At 35.8% G+C, this 22100-nt stretch overlaps 1 protein-coding gene across 1 annotated transcript in view; it reads right to left on the bottom strand.

The window, feature by feature from the left end:
* Positions 1–22100, bottom strand: part of LOC131054889 (mediator of RNA polymerase II transcription subunit 15a) — a 200523-nt gene that overhangs the window by 61617 nt on the left and 116806 nt on the right. Inside the window, exons 5-8 of the mRNA XM_059212343.1 lie at positions 4106–4217; positions 3182–3299; positions 2719–2985; positions 2423–2484 (exon numbers count right to left, since the gene is read on the bottom strand). Of these exons, the coding sequence (XP_059068326.1) occupies positions 2423–2484; positions 2719–2985; positions 3182–3299; positions 4106–4217 (559 nt within the window). The remainder of the gene's footprint in view (positions 1–2422; positions 2485–2718; positions 2986–3181; positions 3300–4105; positions 4218–22100) is intronic.

The raw sequence follows: 22100 nt of genomic DNA, 5'->3' as shown, positions 1-22100 counted from the left end.
ATAACCCCTCCGCTTTTTGTCTAGTGTCTCTAGCTCTTGCCCTATGAGGTCATAGCAAAACTCCCTGCTCTTTGTCCAACCGGTACTGCTGCCTCATAAAGGTTTCGCCAATAGGCGATCTCTTGTGTAGCCCTGTACACAAAGTTCGTACCTGAGCTCACATACCCCTGTTGGGTGGCTCTCGCTCGCTCAATGGCATCCTCCAACCTGTCGTATCGTTGGATCGCAACATCTCGCTCTCCAGTGATATTCTAAACCTATTGCCTCAGGGTTGCTATCTGTGTAGCTTGTGTCTCAATTTGCCCCTGCAATATTTGTATCTGGGTTCTCAGTGCACCCACCTCATCTTGCCCCTATCCTTGTACATTTGATACATAACCTCTCATATATTGGATATAGGCAATAATGTGAAATTTATAGATTCCTAGTCTATTCATCAAATTGTTGCAATCAATCATGAAGAGGTTAGTTAGGGAATGCAAGGAAGGAGAGAAGAGATGGAACCTCCTTTCTAAGTAGACCACCCCATGTTGGATGTCCAAAGTGCCTACCACTTGGGGGCCAAGGGGTGCAAAGACACAATCTTGTGCTTAGATGAGATGTTCTAGGTGCCCTATTGCGGCTTCCTCTCCAACCTCTATGATGATTGATTATGGACACACTTGTATGTGGGTTAATGAAATGGCACAAAAAGGGAAGGCAGAGACGAATTCCCCCACTAAGTAGGACACCCCATGTTGGATGTCCACAGTACCAATAACTTAGGGCCAACGGGTGCAAAGTCATGCCTTAGGACTTAGATGAGAGATGTTCTGGGTGCCTTATCATGTTCCCCTCATTCAACCTTACAATATGGTTGATTAGTATATTTAAGCATGTTGCCTATTTATTCTTTAAGTTCAATGTGATCTAATATTAACACATGATTATTACTACAATTGATTATCTATGTATTTATTTGTGATTAAACCCTAGCCCTAATGAAATAAATTGGTCTTATGAATTACATTTCCAACATTGTCTAACATGATTGTAGGGCCTTAACCAAGATTTATCTTGCTTAAATCTTTTTAATTGGTAAAATTATAACTCTTTACATTTCTTATTTTAATGAAACTTGTGATTTTAGGGCAAGAATTAGGGCAATCCCAAAAAGGGACATTACAACTATCTGACTCCGACCATTTAATGAGTTGACTAAATGTTATTGTGTGTTATTCCTAGCAATCACTATGTTCTACTTCTCACGTTGCCATATCCTTTCCCAACTCAAATGTAACTTAGCGTGTTCATAGTTTGATGGAGAAAAAGCCCTTGAAAATTTGATACAATTCTTTCATAAGAGGATAAATATTATGCAAGAGCTCTAATACTTATCATAGGTGACCTCCCAAGAAGTCTCAATGCATCACCCCTATGTGGATCACCTAGATGCAATGAACATCAAGTGGACAATTCATGCTCTTGAGGGATGGGTTCTACTTATAAAATATGGGTCAATGAGATTGGCACACAAAACTATATAGTTAAATACTGGTAAAAACATCATGAAAGAAAGAGAGAGAGAGAGAGAGAGAGAGAGAGAGAGAGAGAGAGAGAGAGAGAGATCGCTAGCTAAGATCAGAATCACTGGCAATGTTAACAGCGGAGAGAAGGAGGATGCTAACACATCAATACAAGGACCTGCAGCCCCAACATCTGTTTCAGGATTGCTAAAGCTTTTGTTAAAGGTAATTCCTACATAATGTATCAATTCTCAAAAGTGTTATCCATATTTAAAATATTGGCCAAAAAAATACTTCACAGTTATTTCATTGAGTTGAAAATTATTAGAGTATCTATTTGACTCCCATGTAATACTCACATCAACCAACGTATTACCGAGTTAAGTCAACCAAGTTGAATGACAGACCAAATGTATTAGATTATCATTTAATGAGTTGACCAATTGTTAGTGGTGTTATTCCTATCAGTCAATGAGTTCTTTTTTTTCTCATTGTAATATACTTCCTTTCCCCAGCTCAGGTGTGACTTAATCGTGTTCATAGTTTGATGGAGAAAAGCCCTCTGAAAATTTCAGACAGTTCATGAGAAGATAAGTATCATGCAAGAACCCTGATGGTTATTAGTTATTCGCATTTCTATACCCATTGTACCGGTTATTTACTGTTTTACGAACTTCTTTTGGATTTTCTTTAATCATTGATATGCTAATTTCGTTGATTCCGATATGAGTTGCACATATCAGATTACAAATCATTCTACTGATAATTAATCCTTTCACTCATCTTGCAAACTCGTACTCTAATTTTAGATTATACATAAGCAATCACTCAAAACTCTATCCCCAGCGAAGTGAAAAAACTGCAATATTGAAAATTGATCAACAATTGGGAAGATAGGAGATTACAATTAGCTTTACCTTCTGATAGATCTTCTCCTGCCCATTTGATTGTCCAGTTTGACCTGATGACTCCACTGATACTGAAAAATCCCACAATTTCTAAATATATAAGGCCACTAAAAAATTTCTACAATGCAAATATATTAAAAGGAAAGAATGAATGTATACATTCCATTTCTGCTAAACCAAGTCCAACATGTGCAGTATATAGATAATAAAGATGGCCAACATGTGTCATCTATCTCAGTTACATTCAAATAAGAATATAATAAGAAAACTGTGATAAAATAATAGTAGAGTTAAATGAGTTTTACTTTTAAGGACATCTGACAGCCTCTGGGTTTGGTCTTGCAGTAACTGCTTCTGCTGTTCAATAGAGCTCAGTTGATGCTGCTGTTGCAATAAGCCAACAGCCATGTCAAGCCTTTGCTGAAGCTCTTGCTGTATTGAGTTCAACTGTGGTTGTTGAAACTGCTGGGGCTGATGTTGGAGCTGACAGACAAGTCTCTGCTTTTGTGGTAGTGATGCTTCTTGAGGTTGGGGCTGTCGAGGCAGTGAAATGCCATTGCCACTTACTCTAGCTGGAATCAAATGAAACCAAAAGAACCCCACTTCTCAGTCAAACTTCTCATTGAAACACTGAAATCAAAGAATATAAGGAATTATTGTAATTAATAAAGTCATTATTGTAAAAAAAAAAATGGTAATATAAATTATGCTTAAAGAATAAAACCAGTCCTCCTATTAGAAAGTAGCCAATCATCTGCCTGTCCCCACCAGGATCTAGAGGCTTCTGGTTGCCACTAGTAGAACCACCTGCCAAAGAATTTCCATCTCGAGAAACATTGTTTTTTAATGATAGCATCTTGAGAGATATTTTGCGCAGATAGTCTTGCTGCATAACACAGAGGGATACCATTATCCTCCAAAGGAAAGGGAAAAATTATTTCAGCACAGTAATCGCTTGACAAACATGTATACTTTTCAAAATGCATGATGCAAATGATAATAGAAACCATATGACTTGAATGACTCTATGCAATGAGAACTTCATCTGGCTGTAAAAAGTGTGCAGTAGAATAGATATTCAGAAGAACCATACCTCTGCTGCCTTCCTGAGTAAAATGAAAGTTGAAACCGTTCAATTGAAAAAAAAAGTTTAAACTTTCACAGAAAAGGAAAAGCGTAAGAAATCTCAGTAAAATTATCATTTATTGCAAGAAGATGAAAGATGCTTGAAGACCTGGATGTGCTCAAAAACTTTTCCCCAATTTGGGGAATTGATTATTTTAAGCTAAAAAGGATAAATTAAGACAGACTGAAGTTTAAACACTCAAAATAATACAGATAAGGGAATACATGCACACATATACATCTATGATTCTATCAGTTTTATCATTTTCCTAACTTGATCAAACATTTTGACGATTTGGCTCTCATGTTTTATATTTTCTTCCAAACATGGTAGATATAAAATTTCAATATAATTATATTGCAATAACCAATCACATGAAATTTTGAAAAAGACATGTTCAATGATGACATAGACAGCAGTTATTTAAGGAAATTCATGCAGAACGAGTTGTTTTGGCAAGTATTACAACCTCCAACAACAACAGCTGGGATCCATTTAAAGGATGTAGAAGGCTATGCGTATAAAAACACATGTACATGTATATGAGATAACTGCTGGTAACACACCTGATCCACAGCAGCTGCATAGATCTTCTCTTCAAATCGCAAAGCAATCTTTTTACATTCATTCATGTCATCGGGACCTATAAATGGCATATGTTTTTGGAGAGTATACATTCTGCAAACAAAAACTTGCCATTTAAAAACTCCTTCCATTAAAAAACTCCTTCCATTGTTTCTATTGACAAACTAACCAAGTGCAAGAATTTTTGCCAAAACACAAACACCTCAATATATTTCCTTTAGATCACATAATTTTGATAGGTTAAACCCTGAAAGCTACAATGAAAAAGCAGAACATCATGTGAAGAAAATACAAGGCTCAAAATTGAAATAGATAGGTTATCAGTTTGCCCACTAAGTGCTTCTCTAATAAAGAATTATTCAGCCCTGCAAACAGTGTTAGAACAGTGAAGGAAATCTTGGCCATGCAAGCAGGGAAGAAGGTTTTATAGGAAAAGTTAGAAAGATTAAGCATTTTTTTGCTTAAATCTCAGGAAATCATCTAATAAATAGTCAAAGGAAAAAGCTCTTCTCCAAGGCCTCTCTCTTGCCATGTGTAATATGTGGCTGAATATGGAAGCCGAATGAGTTGAAAGCTAGTTATAAGCTCCATTTTTGAGAAATGGACCTCAAAATTGAATATTAAATATGGTTATTCAGGATGTTTTCTATATCAAAAAGTCTTTCATCATCATTCCTTTTAATCGTGCTGTTAGAGGTAACAATGTTGCAGACTTTTTAGTAAAAGAAGGGATTGCATCTAGGGTCTAGAATTGGGTATAAATCAAAAGTTTTCAAAAAAGTCCACACAGAAAGAAAAGCATGTATTACTATTTGAGATGATTTCCCTTAGTTCTTGGATTATATGAGTACAACAACTACCCCACCCCTTAATCAAATTAAGGCTTTCACATATGAAGTTTCGGAAGATATCATTCATGCCCGAAAGGTATCCAAGACAGTGAGTATAATCTGGAGTCAAGGCTCTTAAAGTAGAAAATTTCCTGTCAATTCAAGACAATCATGTATGCAGGTAGTGACCGTGGCTTCAATGCAAGTGTTGTTATATGCATGGATGTTCATTTAAATCATAAGATTTACATTTTCTGGGTACTTCCAGTTGAGCTTGAAGTTATTTTTCTTCTTTAGCTTCCTTGGTTAATGCAGTTTTAGATAACATTGCCAGAGCTGCCTGCATTGGTCATTCCAGTTTTGGGGTCTGTAGCTCTCTTCAGTTGCCTCTTTGGTAATGAGCTTCATGTAGCCTTTGTGATTGTCATTTTTTATCTACATCTCTAAGTCTATCAAATTGTTAAAAAATCTTCAATTATTTAGAGATATTTAATTAGGCCAATTTGTTTTCTTTCACGTGGGGATTTTCTAAGTGGATTCTTGGTCCTGTTCTTTCTTTTTTAAGATTGCTCTATGCTCCATTTTGCTGTGGCTTTCATAACAAATTCTAGTGGAACCAGACTACAAGCTTTAAGAAGAATTTGAGCAAAGGGTCATGACAAAGTTTGATTCCAAAGACAACCTTTGTTGCTGCAAGTTTCAATAGGCATGTTTCTGGTACAAAATCAAACACAGCAGAATAGAAAAGAAATACAGTGTAGATGAGCAATACCAAACAGAAATCGAGCACAGCATTATGAAGTGGTTCATCAGACAAAAAAATCAAACTTACTTCTTAGAAGATCACTCTCAACCATTCTAATCTGTTCACAGAGGCTAAGCCTCAGGGTAAAGAAAAACACCTCATAAAAATAAATGCTACTTCTACAAAGTCCAAGGATGGGTCTAAGAATGAATGTGAGTGAGTGCCAAGAAAAACTCGTGCTAAGGACAGAATAACCAAAAACATTGCTAATAATGTGCAATAAGATTTCAAAGGTTCAAAAAGAAAAATTAATGACTTGTTATTTATAGTTGGACTATGCACAGCAAGAAGAAACATTCACACTGCAGTATCATAAATTGTATCCCTCTACAATTTTACTCACTTTGGTGGTTGTCCCTCATGCCCCTAATTCATGACTTACTGTGCTCATTCCATGGCCAATTCTGGAAGCCCAGCACAATTCTATACTCACTGACCCTGGTATTAGCTCAAAAAGCTAGGACTATGGCACCATAGTCTAGTCATTCCAGGACCACATTTGAACCTCTAAAAGTCATGAAAATGTGGAGAGGGAAATTGCTCCCCGATGTTGGCCACCTTCAAAATTTATACAACTCTCTCCCCCTCATTTGAAAATCTCCTAATTTCAATTCATTACTCTAATTGAGCATTACAATCAGGCATCTTCAAGGCAATTGAGGAGAAATATGAAGTTAAGCATTTAAGCATCAAAGTTCAGCAATCATGATCAAGTTATGTGTTCCTCCATGTAGACATACATTAACTTCTATCAAGTAACATCAAGCTTTGTGAAGGCTTCAAGGCAAGAAGTTCATAGAAAAGGTATCATTTGTCAATCCAATCATTTCCTTAAGGTTTTCAGCATCTGCCCTACCAGGGGTAAGCTTTCTCTCTCATTAATCATTTTGTAGTGGAGATTAATTCCTACCTAGGGTTTGACTTAGGCAAACCCCTATACAACACAACATTTTTCTTTATTTTCTGTGTGCAGGTTACATATCTGATAGCCAAAAGTTGCAGGATTGCACGGAGCATACTAAAAGCTACAATTCCAGGTTTTGAACAGGCGAATACTCATGGACTATGTCAATTAGCACATTCGTCTGATACTTTGTGGCTGAATTTCAAAGGGCGTCACTACAGAGCATCTCTATCCGAGATGACCTCCTAGACTAGGGCACCTAGCACACTGGTTCATCACTTTCAGGCTCAGATTTCAATCATACGTTCCTTTTTTAATCTCATTTCAAGATCTGTACTTTTGTGTTTGTATTATGATTTGTTGTCTGTTTATGTTAAATCTTGTCAATTTCTTAGCATTTTACCTAGTTCTTGCATCATTTCTTATCCTAATCATATTCAATCGATCACAAATAAAAAAGGGAACAATCATTCACAGTGCTCAGCTCTCCTATAGGACTGAAGTATAAAAGGATATGGAATGAAGAGAGGAAGAAGGAAGGAGAGGGATTAAGGAAGGTTAGAGGAAGAAAAGAGGAATAGCCAGAAAAGTGACTTTAAAGGATAGAAACAATCAAAGGTTGTTACACTTTGATAGGGTGGTAATTGTGAAAGGTTGTGACCCTTGCCAAGGGAAGACATGATCAAGGGGTGTGACTTCACCCTTACAATGGAAGATATAAAGGGAAGAAGGTTTCATTTGAGGAAAGGTAGATATCGAAATATAATCAGTAGATCAGATTTATATAAGCATTTAAAACCATCAAGAGAGATGAATCAAGTAGGAATCTGAATAAGTGAATCATATTCAGCATACAGTCCCTATGCATTTATATGATTGTTTGGATCTGATGCATAATGCATGAACCATGACCTTACCAATTTGCTATTTTGTCATCCATATAGAAATGGATGTAATTTACATATTATTGTTAATATATATATTTATATATTTCTATCATTTAATGATGATGAAGATTCCTTTAAAGCTTCAGCCGAACCATCATCCCGTTATGGAGGGGAGATGTGGGCATATAAGGAGAGCAAGTAGTCAAGTGGTCCATTCAAGTTAAGTAGGAGGCCGATACGACTGATATACTTCTGTGCCCCTTACGAGGCCGATATGATGGATATACTTATGTGCCCAATTGAGGCCGAATGACAGATGTACTTTTGTGCCCCTGAACTTGATGGATAGGCTCAAGGTGCCTTGTATGATCTCTCGTGGGTTTCATAATATGGATGAGTCATTGGGAAATCCTAAAAGGAATCCAAATGCACAGTATGTAAACTACAATGATGATTAAGATAATGTTCCCAAGCCTGGTAGGAAAGATTGATCTTATATCGAACATGATTAAAGGGTCTCAATCAAGATCTAATTGGTTAAGTTATACCTCTAACCATCTTACATCTCCTAGTTGAATGAAATTTGTGATTTTAGGGGAAAAGTCTGAGACTATCCATTGCACGTCAAGACCTCAAAATAGGAACCTTAGGTAACCTTCTTTGATCATATCTTTAGCATTTGAGGTTTCCTTATTCAAGAGAGGATACAATAGTTAGTGTATTTTATTCTCTATTGGAGAGTCACAAACAGCCGTCAACAGGAATCCTATTAATCAGTATGCCTATCAAGTTGATATTCTTCAACTTTGGTGGCCTTTGAATGAATAGTTACATCCACAAAGTTTGTCTCAATTTGCATTACCAAGAAAATGTAGAATTCATAACACCACTGGGCATGGTGAGATGCATTGCTTAACTTTTTTGTTAAGGATGGAATAAGCTTTACAATAGAAAATTTACTTTTCGGAAATACATAAAGGCATAGTGTTTGCAGAATTAGAAGTCTCAAATAGTGAAAATGAAGCTTTCATAAGATTCGAGGAGATGATCAAGAAGTAGTTAAGAGTTGAGGAGTTACGTATGGAAGATATTTTGCTGCCTTGTTGGTGTAGAGTACATATTACGTCTCATTCAAAATTTACAATCTCATTATGCAAGAATACCATCAAGCAAGTTAAATGTCATTTGGGATTGTTGGAACAGCCAAGCATATGTAACGAGGAGTCATCAAAGGAGTGCAACAAAGATAACATTCAGCAAACGGTCTTGGCAAAAGAAGAATATGTTGCAGTAATATCTAGCAGTGAAGGTAGCGCACTACAAATAGATAGTGTGATTGAGCCTAATGATCAATATATTGCAGTGGAAGACAACTTTTCATGCATTGCACCAAAAGAACAACACATTGAAGTGGAAGTCAAGGAGGCAATGGAAGATATCCAAGTGAAAAAATATTCCAAATTAATGATCAATGGTTGGAAGTGTTAAAGCATGAAGAGCTACAAGTGGTCGGTATTGGTGAAAAGAATCTAAAATAAGAGATGGATGACCTAGAAAAAGGATTAAGTGACTTGGAAGATTGTCATGATTCAATATCACTTGATTCTTTATCAATCAAGGAAAAGAGAAGTGATTCAAATCGATTGCAACAAGGAGGAAGTGACTTATATGAACCTCAAAAGGAGGAAATCCTTGAAAATTCATCTATGCCACAAAAAGGTCCAAATAAAGAATTACCTATTGCCTCAAATGGAGTATCAATCAGCAATCAGATTTCGGATGATACAAGAGGGTTTTCATTATGTCATAATGTTGATTCATTACATTTTGTTGATTCTAATAATACAAATGTAAGTATAATTCATGAAGATGGTCATCTAGGTGTTGTTAAATGCACGAAATTTCAAGCATCCTTGGAGAAAATAATCAAATGGACATGCAAGATGATGACCACGTTGTCACAATGGAGGCAAAGAATGAAGAACAATTTGAGTTGACACTTGAAGGACCATTCATTGATACATTGAACGATGTGTTTGCCAAAATACAAAAGGATTCACTGCCAAAGATGTTTCAAGACGAACGAATAGGTGAAATGTTCCCTTGTTTCTAAGTTTCAATTTAAATTTAATTTTCACCATGAAAAACTTACTAATGAATGTAGTTTAGTTTGCATGTTTTGAATGCGAGAGGAATGATACATCATCAAATTCGACCTCTTGAAGCTATAGAAGGTAAACAAGAATGTCCATTCGAGGGCAAAGCACACTTGGTTGTTTCTTTCCTTACCATAAATTTTGAAAGATACCAATTTGATTATGGAAGTTTAGGAAAAACAACTTGTGTATGGATAAATCATGGACCCAATGAATTGCCACAATTATTGATATTGCATGCTCTTTTCGTTATATATGAAGGTTGCATAATGAAAGGTCATTTCTCTGAATTTAAAGACAAATTTGCAAAACTTTGAACCATGACTTATGCCATGTTATTGCTGAACATTTTGAGAAATCATGTTAGGTCTAGTACATATTTAGGCCCTTTGAGTCTTGTTTGCTCTAGTGTTTTATACATAGTTAAAGTAGGTTTCCTTTTTGTTTGCTTTAGTTTAGTTTTCTTTAGTTTGGTTTGCTTTAGTTTTTTTTACTTAGTTTAGTTTGCTTTGAGTCTTTTAGTTGTTGTTGCTTAGTTTTAGTTTCCTTTCTGGGAACTTTGTTTGTGAGAAGGATGTTATGTTTTTGGTATACTCTAGCACAATTCTGATTTTATGACCAGTTTATTTCTTGGGTAAGTATTTATGAAGTGCTTTAGAATCTGAGGTTAGTTCTCTCTAACTTTATCACTAGTTAGGATTTGTCCTTGACTCAGAAGGGAATCATCTATTGTGTCTTGACACCAATATCTTTTTGATTACCATATCTTTTACACATAATTAATTGCTCTAAGTCATTGCAATTTCTTAGGAGAAATCGTGAGCAGTAAAAAATCCTAAATTCTACTTCAGTGCAACTGTAATTCTCAAACCCATTATGTATGAGCTTCACTGCTTATGGGCCCAATTGCAAAAAAATGTGAGAAAAGCAGTATCAAAAGAAAAGAAAGAAAAGAAATATTAACTATTTTGGCTTTGGGAAGATGCAAATATTTCCATCAGGGCCATGGATGCCTGACAGGTAATGGAACAATGTTCGTGGGAATTACAGTGATAACCTCATCAGGGCGCTAACTGGCAACGAGGCAATATCCAGTTTGCTTTTGAAGTAGGACTACTCATGTAGCTTGTCACGATGGACTCTAGGAATTTCAATGGTCTTTGAGATGGAATAAATGATAAAGTGTCATGATCCAATTTGAGGTTTTTCTTCCCTTTTAAATATATACTAGTTAGTTGATAGGTTGGAAGGAATTAACGAGAGTTTTTGGGTGCGGAATGGGTCTTTATTTTTGAAATGTTCAAGAACATTTTTTCGAATTGGCGCTAGTGTTGTGTCCTTAACAAACGCCCCATTGCAAAAGAGTAACCCCCTCTTTTTGCTTGTTAGCTTAGTTGTCTTGCTTAGCTTGGTAATAGTTTTGGTCTCCTAGTTGTTGGGAGAAGGTAGCAATGTCTTGTCAATCTGGAAGAAAACATTTATCAATCCATGAAATAAGAGTGCCAAGGTTCGTTCTTGAAAAAGGTGATCAAGTCAAGAATGGGTAGGTCAAGTTAGGAAATCCAAGTCGAGGATAAGGAGTGAACAGGCAATTCACCATCCAACAAAGGAAAATTCCTTGCTTAGGATTAGGAATGTGCAATTGATCCAAGGAAAACAAGAGAATCCAAGATTTTAGGCGTGGATATGGAATGAAGGAAAATTTCAAAGATTAAGGCAAGGAGCAATCAACCGATTCTAAGATGAAATTGAAACAATTTCAAAGAAAATTCGCCAAGACCAAAAATCCATGAATGAGTGACCTTCAAGATGAGGAATAGAGTGCAAAATCATGAGGAAACTTCACTTAACAAATTATGGAAATCGATAAAAGAGGTAGAAGGATTGTCAAGGAATAAAAAAATTCCAAAGTTAGACATGGAATCATGAAAAATTCCAAAGTTTAGATAAGGATCAATAAAAAATTCCAAAGTTGAAATAAGGAAATTATCCAAGGAATGAAAATCGAATTTGGAATTTATCCAAGACTTAACGAAGGAATAAGGATTCATTTTCCATGGAATAAGACAAGGAAGAAGAAAGAAAACTAGAAGATTCCATGACTTCAAGACCATCAGAAGGGAAAATTCCAAAGAACTACCTCCAAAATCCAAGACCAAGTGAATTTCCACCCAAGAATCCAAGACCAAGGTGAACGTCCCCCCAAAAAAATCCATGAACAAGTGGAATAGCTAGGAAATCCATACCCACCTTGGATTTCCGCTAGGAAAGCAGAAATCCACTCTCAACTTGGATTTCCACCCAGGAATCCATGCACACCTTTAATCTCAGCCCATGAATGCATGCATGATTGTTTGAATATGAAATGGATGGAAAACTTCGTGTGATATTCAAGATCAGTTAAAATTTTATGATCTTCATGTTTTCCATAAAAAAAATTTGAATGAATTGTATTTGAAGTGAAATTCCTCAATCTTGCCATGTATTTCTAATCCCGCTTTTGAAATAGGGTTTTATTCACAATTGTGATTCAAGATATTTCTCTTTTCAGGAATGATGCATGGAAATGAATGAAAGAAGGATAAGATGTTGTTTTAGGACAAGCACAAATGAAGAATGGTGCAAGGGAGCTTTTCAAGGATTGTGTTACGAAGAAGAAAGATGAAAAAATCAAGGACTCTTGAAAAGGACGTCAAAAGATATTGTTGGAGATGCAGAGACTTCTTTATGATGATATAGAAGTGGAGTTGAAACAAAGAGTTGAGGTGGCATTAAGAATAGAAATCCTACCTACCCTACCAATGATATTTTAAGGTCAACGTGTCCAAATTCATCGAACCAAACTCATACAAATAGAGAAATGGACGTGTAAAAGGCATTAAATGAAATATTACAACTCCTTTTTCTCATTGGTCCTTTCCCTAAAAGGACGTGTATTTAAAAGTTATGTAATTTTCTCATTGGTCAAAAGTGTTGTAAGTGGTGGTAGGTATACCTACCTCAACCTTAGAGTTTTATTGTTTAATCTTGGTAATTGATTAGGATCAATCTGGGCCCTTGATTTGTAATTGGAAGTCTATAAAAGGCTTGGCCTTTTCATTTATAAGGGGAGGAGATTAGAAATTGTTGCCAAGACTATGGTGAAATAAATACATTATTTTCATTGAATAATGGTCAAGATTTGTATGAAGTTTTAGCATTTTGCATGTGTTGAAATTATGTAGCAATGGTAGAATGACTCTAATCGTTCAAATGTCTAATTGGCCTAACGGCCTTAGACATTTGTACGATTATTCCTTATTCCTATCCTTCACTGCAAATTAGCATTCTGATCACAGATTAGAATATTGTATGATAATCGATTTAATCATTGTAATGACAATCAGATTCTACATATAATCGATCATATGTATATAGCATCGAGTGTATTATATACCAATTTGTGTATATCCAGTGATTAAATATTGTCATCATAATCTATTATCGGTTTCACTAATTGCTAATGGATTGTTTATACTATGTTTATTAATCAGTATAATTTACTAATTGTGTTTGCATGTAATCCCAATTATACAATCGTTTTTGACTGTTTGTTATACGTTGGTGATTATTGGTTAGCATGCCTCCACATAGGAGTAACGACTCTGTGTGGAACCATGTCGGTTCCACATAGAGTCGTTACTCTATGTTAATCGCTATGCTTATATATCATTGACTATCACATTAAGTCGACGATACATATACAACGAACAAACAAATCATAGTACACAATCGACATAAAGGAGTCGATACTAATATATATCTATGTGAAGGCTGTTAATGTTTGTAGCTTCAGTCGAATGATCATTTAGAATACATATAATATATATTGATTAATAATAATATATTATAATGTTATATTATATTATTATTAATCATATAAAATTTAATATTCAATATTAATCTATTATATTATTCTAAATTAATAATTGATTGATGAAACATTATAATATTGATTAGATTATTATAATTAAAGGAGAGACATGTCCGTTCAAGGACATACCTCTCCAAAGGAATATATATAGTATAATGTTATTCAATTTGAGAACACATAGAATTCCAACAATGCAAGTATCAGATTGAATCAGATATATACATTAAAATGCATCCAATAAAACCTGGGAAAATCAACATGGTATCAGAGCTCAGGCCTATGAAGTTTAATTTGGAGGTTGGAGAGGGTTGGAGAATTCAGTTTTTTCTAGAATTTTCAGTCTGAAATATGCAATTGTACGGCCTTTGGTTGGCCTCAAAATGAGGACTATAATATATGGATGGAAAGATCTGTGTTTCTAGTTTTCAAATATGTTTATCTCATCAAATTTGATTCAGTTTTGTGCAAGATATGACGACTTTGGTGCAGGTCACTTGAAACCCTACCTAGGGTTAGCAGTTTTGGGAAAAATGTCATAACTTTTGTTTTAACCGTTGGATCTGGCTATAACTTGGAGGAAATGTTTGTAATTAGATTTTCTAACATCTCACCGAAGAGATTGGATAAATTTGGTAAATTGCAAAAGTTATTAACGACTGTGTGTGGCAGATCATAATGAAAGTGTTGATCAAAATTATGAAAATGTTCTACATCATTCAAAGGGAATTATGATGAGAGATGATTCATGCTTGATATTTCTTATATGGGATCACCTTATGAAAGGAAATGTTTTAAACTTAAGATAAGTATTCCATGTTTTATTAAGGCACATGAATTATTGAGTTTGTAATTTATGCTATAATATTGTCTAGTAAAATCTTGTATGCTTCTATCATTGGTATTTCTGTTCAAGATAATTTAGTTTATGAGCTATTTGTAATCTCTCTCTGACATACCTTCAGGACGAAAAGCACAATAAAATTGAATTAAAAGGAGAAATAAATTGATGCTTATAAACGAATTGATGATTGAGACCAGATGCAGAGAGAGTTTGACATTTCAAAAGAGGACAAGAGGTTGATACAAGAACTTGAGCTTCAGAGGGAGCAGATGGTTCAGTCAACTTGTGACAATTTCGATCATAGTGATTGAGAGGGATTTTCACTATTGAAGGTGAAACACTTATGAGGTAAAACTTGATTCAATTGATTATTATACTAATGAAATCATTTAATGCCTTATGGGCCCTGTGTAAATCATAAGGAAGTGACGACTTCCAAATGATTTCCACTTGTATTTTTGAGGTTATTGGAAGGTGACGATCTTACAATAGCTTGAGCTTGTGGATAGAATCGCCGACTGAGGCAATCCACGTGAGAGCTCATGGATAGAATCGTCGACTGAGGCAATCCATGTAAGAGCTTGTGGATACAATCGCCGACTGAGGCAATCCACGTGAGAGCTCATGGATAGAATCACCGACTGAGGCAATCCACGTAAGAGCTTGTGGATAGAATCACCGACAGAGGCAATCCACACAAGAGCTTATGGATAGAATCGCCGACAGAGGCAATCCACACAAGAGCTTATGGATAGAATCGCCGACAGAGGCAATCCACGCAAGAGCTTGTGAATAGAATCGCCGACGGAGGCAAATTCATACCTTGAGACTATGGTCCCCTGTGATGAGCATCATATGGTTGATGCAAATACTCCCAATATCATGAGATGATGTTTTTGCGTTATGGTGAATATCATGTGCCTTGATATTCTTGTTTATACCATACTTCCTGATATCATAGTGAGATAATATTTTCTCTATTCCATAATTAATCTAGACTTAATGCATTTGCATTGATTTTATCTTCCCTAGCTAAGAGGGAGTGTTAATTATGTTTTGTGTAGCTATGGTGAGGGCCATAAGTGTTGACATGGGAGATCACTACACATTCTGTCTAATCATCCTCCCTAGCTAAGAGGGAGTGTTAATGTTTGTAGCTTCAGTCGAATGATCATTTAGAATACATATAATATATATTGATTAATAATAATATATTATTATGTTATATTATATTATTATTAATCATATAAAATTTAATATTCAATATTAATCTATTATATTATTCTAAATTAATAATTGATTGATGAAACATTATAATATTGATTAAATTATTATAATTAAAGGAGAGACATGTCCGTTCAAGGACATACCTCTCCAAAGGAATATATATAGTATAATGTTATTCAATTTGAGAACACATAGAATTCCAATAATGCAAGTATCAGATTGAATCCGATATATACATTAAAATGCATCCAATAAAACCTGGGAAAATCAACAAAGGCAATATCATTCAAAATATATAGTGAAGTGATCTGCATTTCATAAGTCTGTGATACTGTTGGGTGATTGACAGTACTTGACTAATATAATCGAACTATGGATAGTTCGATATATAGTGTAAACAACATTATAGTATATGTATATATATATATATATACTGCTGAGTATAATTTAACGTTACAACGCAATCTGAAAATTGTCAAAGACATCAGTGATCCATTCTATATATATTCTGCAAACTGAAATATATCGGAAGTTATAGTGTTAGAATAAAACTAAGTGACTATAAAATTTTGAAAATTACCATATATATAAATCTGATCCAACTTTAACAGCATGGTTTCTACTTCTCAATATTTAGTTGAAGTTCATTGGTTTTAAAGGTGAAGTACGAAGATATTTGAGAGATTCTTGGGTTCATACCATTGTAGTTTGTTGATTGCAAATTAGTTTGCATGGTTAGTCTGAACCTTATTGTGGCAATAGTTCGATTGTAGTTGTTCATTTAGATTGAGCCAACATTAGGTATTTGGATGGATGTTTACAATATAAAATTCTTTCACTACCTTTGAAGATTGAACTCTTTCTATGTCGTTGTCAGCTATCTTTGGTTAAGTAGAAAGTAGTTCCATAAGGAATTCGTCTATCTAAAACACTATCCATTATCATAATTGTAGAAGTGTAAAGTGTAAATCCCTTTGTGTAAACGACAAATCATGTCATTTCATTGAGACTATCCATTGCACGTCAAGACCTAACAATAGGAACCTTGGAGTAGCCATTTTTTTATCATATCTTCAGCATTTGAGGTTTCCTTATTCGAGAGAGGCTAGAATAGTGTATTTTATTCTGTGTTGGAGAGTGTCACAAAACACCCATCAACAAGAATCCTATTAATCTATATGCTTATATTCTACCTTCAACCAATCTCCCTTTTGTTTCTCAAAACATGCATCAACCATCTCTTCCACCCACTTACCACAATGTTCCACCCACCTACCACACTATACCTTCAAATCCTCCATGACAATCAAACATTTCCCAAACCAATTCATCCACCGAGTGTACTATAAACCACTTGTTGCAAATGTTTCATCTTTACAACCACAATTTGCTAACATAACCCAATCCCAATCTACTATCCTTTCACATACCGCAAGTAGCCCACTTTCCATTGAGATTCTTTGTACCCCACTCCCACAAAACATTGAGGTCCCTCACTTGGAGATGTACAATGGAAAAGGTGACCCCATTACCCATGTGAAAACATTTTCTGGTTTATGCAGTGACTACTTCTATGACCACAAGCTTCTTGCAAAACTTATACCTTGATCCTTAAAACATATTGTTTTGGAATGGTTTTGCTCCTTGCCTAGTTATTCAATTGTTACTTTACAGCAATTGGTAGATCCATTCTTGCAACATTTTCAAAACAACATCGGGCCACAAGTTCTTTGATTGATTTATTGCATTGCAAACAAGGTACTAAGAAAAAATTGACTGATTTTATTGGTAGATATCAACATCTGTATTCACAAATTTCTTATTATATTCCTAATGCTGATATTTAAGGAGTGTATATCAATAACTTGCGACATGATATTTGAGAAAAGATTTTACTTTTGCAATACCCATCTTTCACACACTTGTGCAAGGCACTTCATCAATATCAACTATAGGTTAGTCAATATGAAGCTTCTTCATCTTTGACTCTAGTTGATAAGATTGAAGATGCTCATCAACCATACCAAGCCTTTAGAAACAAAACAAAAACTTAATAGAGATCAACAACAACAATTCTTCCAACAACATTGACACTCAAGTTGCAGCCATAACACCCTATGTTGTATCTCACTTTTCTTCTAAACCATTCAAGAATCACAACCTCGCACCTCTTTCTAAGTCCTTGCACTCCATTATGCTTCAATAGATTAATAGCAACTTGATGAAGCTTCCCCTTGTTCATCCCATAGATACCTCTAAACCTATACCTCCTTCCTTCAACTCAAAAGCCTATTGTCAATATCATCGTCAACCAAAACATGACACGGACATCGATGCATCTAAAAAATGAAATTCAAGACCTCATCGACTTTAATGTTATTGTGGTGGGTGGTGTGAATGACAAAGGGAATAAATCCGTAGCACCACCTAATCAAAACTTGCAAATCTTTACCAATCCTTTGCCTTCCCATTCCACGAATGTTGTTAAGCTTAAAGATGATAGTTATATAGCCACTAATGAAGTGCTTGATCAAACAATGTTGTGAACTTAATAAACCAAGACAACCTAAGCCTAAGCGTGAACCTAATATCACCTTTACCTCAAGCAATATCATAAAAGTACTTGATGGTCCATTATACAAAACTGTGAAAATCAAGGACAAACTCCCAAAAGGAGTGCTCACTGATCCAGCATATATGGTGAATGTGATTACAAAATAACATCTTTACACACAACAATTATATCAAGACACATGATAGAGCTGACATCTTGATCAAGGTGCATGATGGTTTCACTTGTCCCACCTTAGGTTCCATCATCCTTCCTGTAGAAGTTGTCCCTACCTCAGACCAATTTCATGTGAAGTTGGGTCATCCTTGGCTCACCTCCATGAAGGCAATCTCTTCTAACATTCATAAGTGTTTGAACTTTCCTCACAATGGATAAGTTATAACCATACATCATAATTTTTTCCAACCCTTAGTTAATCGTGGGAACTTCACCCTTGATTACTTTTGGCCTCAAAAACCTCAAACACTTAAACCTTGTCAAGATATCCTATTCCTTTCCTACCAAAAGTTAAGGCCAAAAGGAAATCTGCCCTCTACCAAGTAATCCTTCAAGATCCGCTTTGACTGCTACCCCTAAGGATCCTTTGTCATCTATGGATATAGAAGTAGCTCTTCCTACCCCACAGGCAACAATCGAACCACATCCTAGACATCCTTCCTACTCCTAACATTCCTCCTATATATGTGGTTCCACCTCCAAAATCCTATGATGAACAAAGAGGAAACCGCACAACATCTTCTATCTCTCAACCTTTAGTGGTTCCTTCTATTCCTCCTATTCCTCGAGCAATTGAAGAAAAGGAATCAATGTTGAGTGATCCCCAACCTTCTACACAAGCTTCGATTCGCAATCGATGAAATCGTAGTGCAAGAGAACGCCAACAAAGACATCGTGTCAAGGCTTGTGAGCTTGCTTCTAAAAGTGATTCTTCTCCTAAGTAGTCAAATGCTGATTTGATCTCATATTCTCAGCCTTGTCATCTTCCACACCTAGAGAGGAGCCTTACCTTGACCAACCACGCCAAAAGTTGACGTTATTGATTCAAAACGATTCTTCTTCCTCTTCTCCTCCATACATCAAACCTCCTATTGTGATCAATTTAGATGATGATTATGATGATATAGTTAAGGATGTTGAGAATGCTAATGATGATCCATATTCAATATTTTCAAAAGCATTAACTCGCATTCCTAGTGACACACATTGTGATTCATCATCAAAGCATGGTCCTTGTTTGGCACTAGAGATAGCTCCATCTACCATGCTAGCCATAGATCCTTTGGCATTTTTTCCACCATCCCTAAATGGTGTTGAGCAAGATTGGGAAGCGGATGATTTGCTAGACTAGCTTGTTCGTGCAGTAGATTCCTGCTTTTGAGTGTTTGCTTGAATGTACTGTGATCTCCCGTACTGTGTTGCTTAGCATGTCTTTGTGTTTGTCAAATGCTCTTTAGATGACCCTTGTTGCTCTGTTGGCACAAGGATACAAAGGAACCACATCTCACTTCTATATGTCTTACACATGTTATGTCATAAATGTGCTTTTGTGTTGTCTACTTGGGGACGATGCAAAGCATTCAAATCTTATTGGTCTCTTCCATGTTGACCCAAAAAGATTTATTTATCTTATGTGCTCTTCTTCCATTGTATTTGTAGTTCCACTTGGTAAATGAGGTCAATTCAAAACAACCATACTTGATATACACAATTTATCTGATGCGCATGTTGACCCCATCCCTTATGTGCTCTTCTTCCATTGTATTTGTAGTTCCACTTGGTAAATGAGGTCAATTCAAAACAACCATATTTGATATACACAATTTATCTGATGCGCATGTTGACCCCATCCCTTATGTGCTCTTTCATGTCTTGCAACCATGGGCTTTGATTTACCTATGTTTGGGGGCATTTCATTGTTGTGGCATGCCTGTCTTTTGGATGCATGTATGCTACCTTAAAGCAATTGCTCTTGATAAGGCATATGCAATCGCTTTAACGTGGGGGCATACACTCCGCTATATGTTACACTTTGTGCACACACAATGACTTTGATTTGTACACTTTGATCACACACCATGCTATATTTGGTGCACACTACAACACTCATTTTGCAATCACAGTTTTTTCCAGATTATCTAGCAAACATAGATTGTGCTTTGTAATCTTTCTTTAATAAGAGTCAATTAGCATAACACAACTTGCTAGACCCGTTTCACTCTTCCGTCTCTAAAATGACTCCTATTAAGCATCTCTTATTAGACCTAGATGTCATGCCTCTTTTCTTATGGCTCCTAGTACGCATTCCTTACTAGTCCTAGATGACATACCCTTGTTATTGCATGCTCCATGTGTCTATGTAACCTAAGCCGATCATGTTGCTCCTTTTATCTTGATATTTTAGACCAATAAGATCCTAAATCTTGGGAGCTTGGTGTTGTCTTGTCTCTTTCATGTCTCCATGAAAGTCTTTTTATGCTATCCTATACTTTACTGAGAGTATGAGCATAAGGTCATACTCCCGCTAAAGTGGGGGCGTAATGAAGTATCATTAATAGTATACCTCTACAATTTCACTCATTTTGGTGGTCGTCCCTCATGCCCTTGATTCATGACTGATTGTGCTCCTTCCATCACCAATTCTAGAAGCCCAACACAATTCCATGCTCAGTGACCTTGGTTTTGGCTCAAAAAGCGAAGATTATGGCGCCTAGTCCTACTAGACCATGGCGCCTAGTACCATAGTCTAGTCATTTCAGGCCCAAATTTGAACCTCTAATTGTCGACAATATGTGGAGCAGGAAAGCACTCCTCGACATCAACATTCTTTGAAATTCAAACCCAAAAGGTGTAAGTTGTATATAGATACAACTCCCTCCCCCTCATTTGAACATCTAATTTCAAATCATCACTCCAATTGAACATTACAATCAAGCATCTCCAAGGCAATTGAGGAGAAATCTAAAGTGAAGCATTTAAGCATCAAAGTTCAACAATCATGATCAAGTTATGTGTTCCTCCATGAATGAAGGCATGCATTAACTCCCATCAAGCAACATCAAGATTTGTGAAGACTTCAAGGCAAGAAGTTCATAGCAAAGGTATCATTTGTCAATTGAATCATTTCCTTAATGTTTTCAGTCTCTGCCCTACCAAGGGTCAGCTTTCTCTCTCATTCATCATTGTTGTAATGGAGGTTGAATCCTACTTAGGGTTTGACTTAGGCAAAACCTTATATAGCACAAAATTTTTCCCTTTTTTCATGTGAAGGTTACAAATCCGACAACCAAAAGTTGCACGATTGCGCAAAGCGGACTAAGACCTACAATTCCAAATTTTGAACAAGCAAAAACTCGTGGACTATGTCAATTAGCACATCTATATGATGTTTTTTGGCTCAATTTCAGAAAGAGTAATCTACAGAGCATCTTGATTTGGAATCCGAAGTTGTAGCCAACGAAAGCACCTCCAGGACTAGGACATCTAGCGTATTCATCCGACATTTTTAGGCTCGGATTTCAGTGACAAATTCCTTTCTGTATCTCATTTCCAATCTGTCCTCTTGTGCTTTCTTACTATTTGTTTTTGTTTGTTTATGTCGAATCTTGTAAATGTCTTAGCATTTTACCTAGTTCTTGCATCATTTATTGTCATCATATTCAATCAATCACAAATCAAAAAGGGAACAATCATTCACAATGCTCAACTCTCCTAAAAGACTGAAGTTGAACCTAATTGGTTGTTCCCCAATGCAAAAGGTTGGAAATGGTTCCTAGAAAACACATTTTCACAACAAATCACACACCAAGACTGAAAATGATTGCCTACTTTGGCATTACTGCAA

Source organism: Cryptomeria japonica, chromosome 10 (genome assembly GCF_030272615.1).
Source record: "Cryptomeria japonica chromosome 10, Sugi_1.0, whole genome shotgun sequence".
Lineage (NCBI taxonomy): Eukaryota > Viridiplantae > Streptophyta > Pinopsida > Cupressales > Cupressaceae > Cryptomeria > Cryptomeria japonica.
The sequence above is the reverse complement of the archived record's forward strand: the minus strand, read 5'-3'. Positions and strand labels throughout refer to the sequence as shown.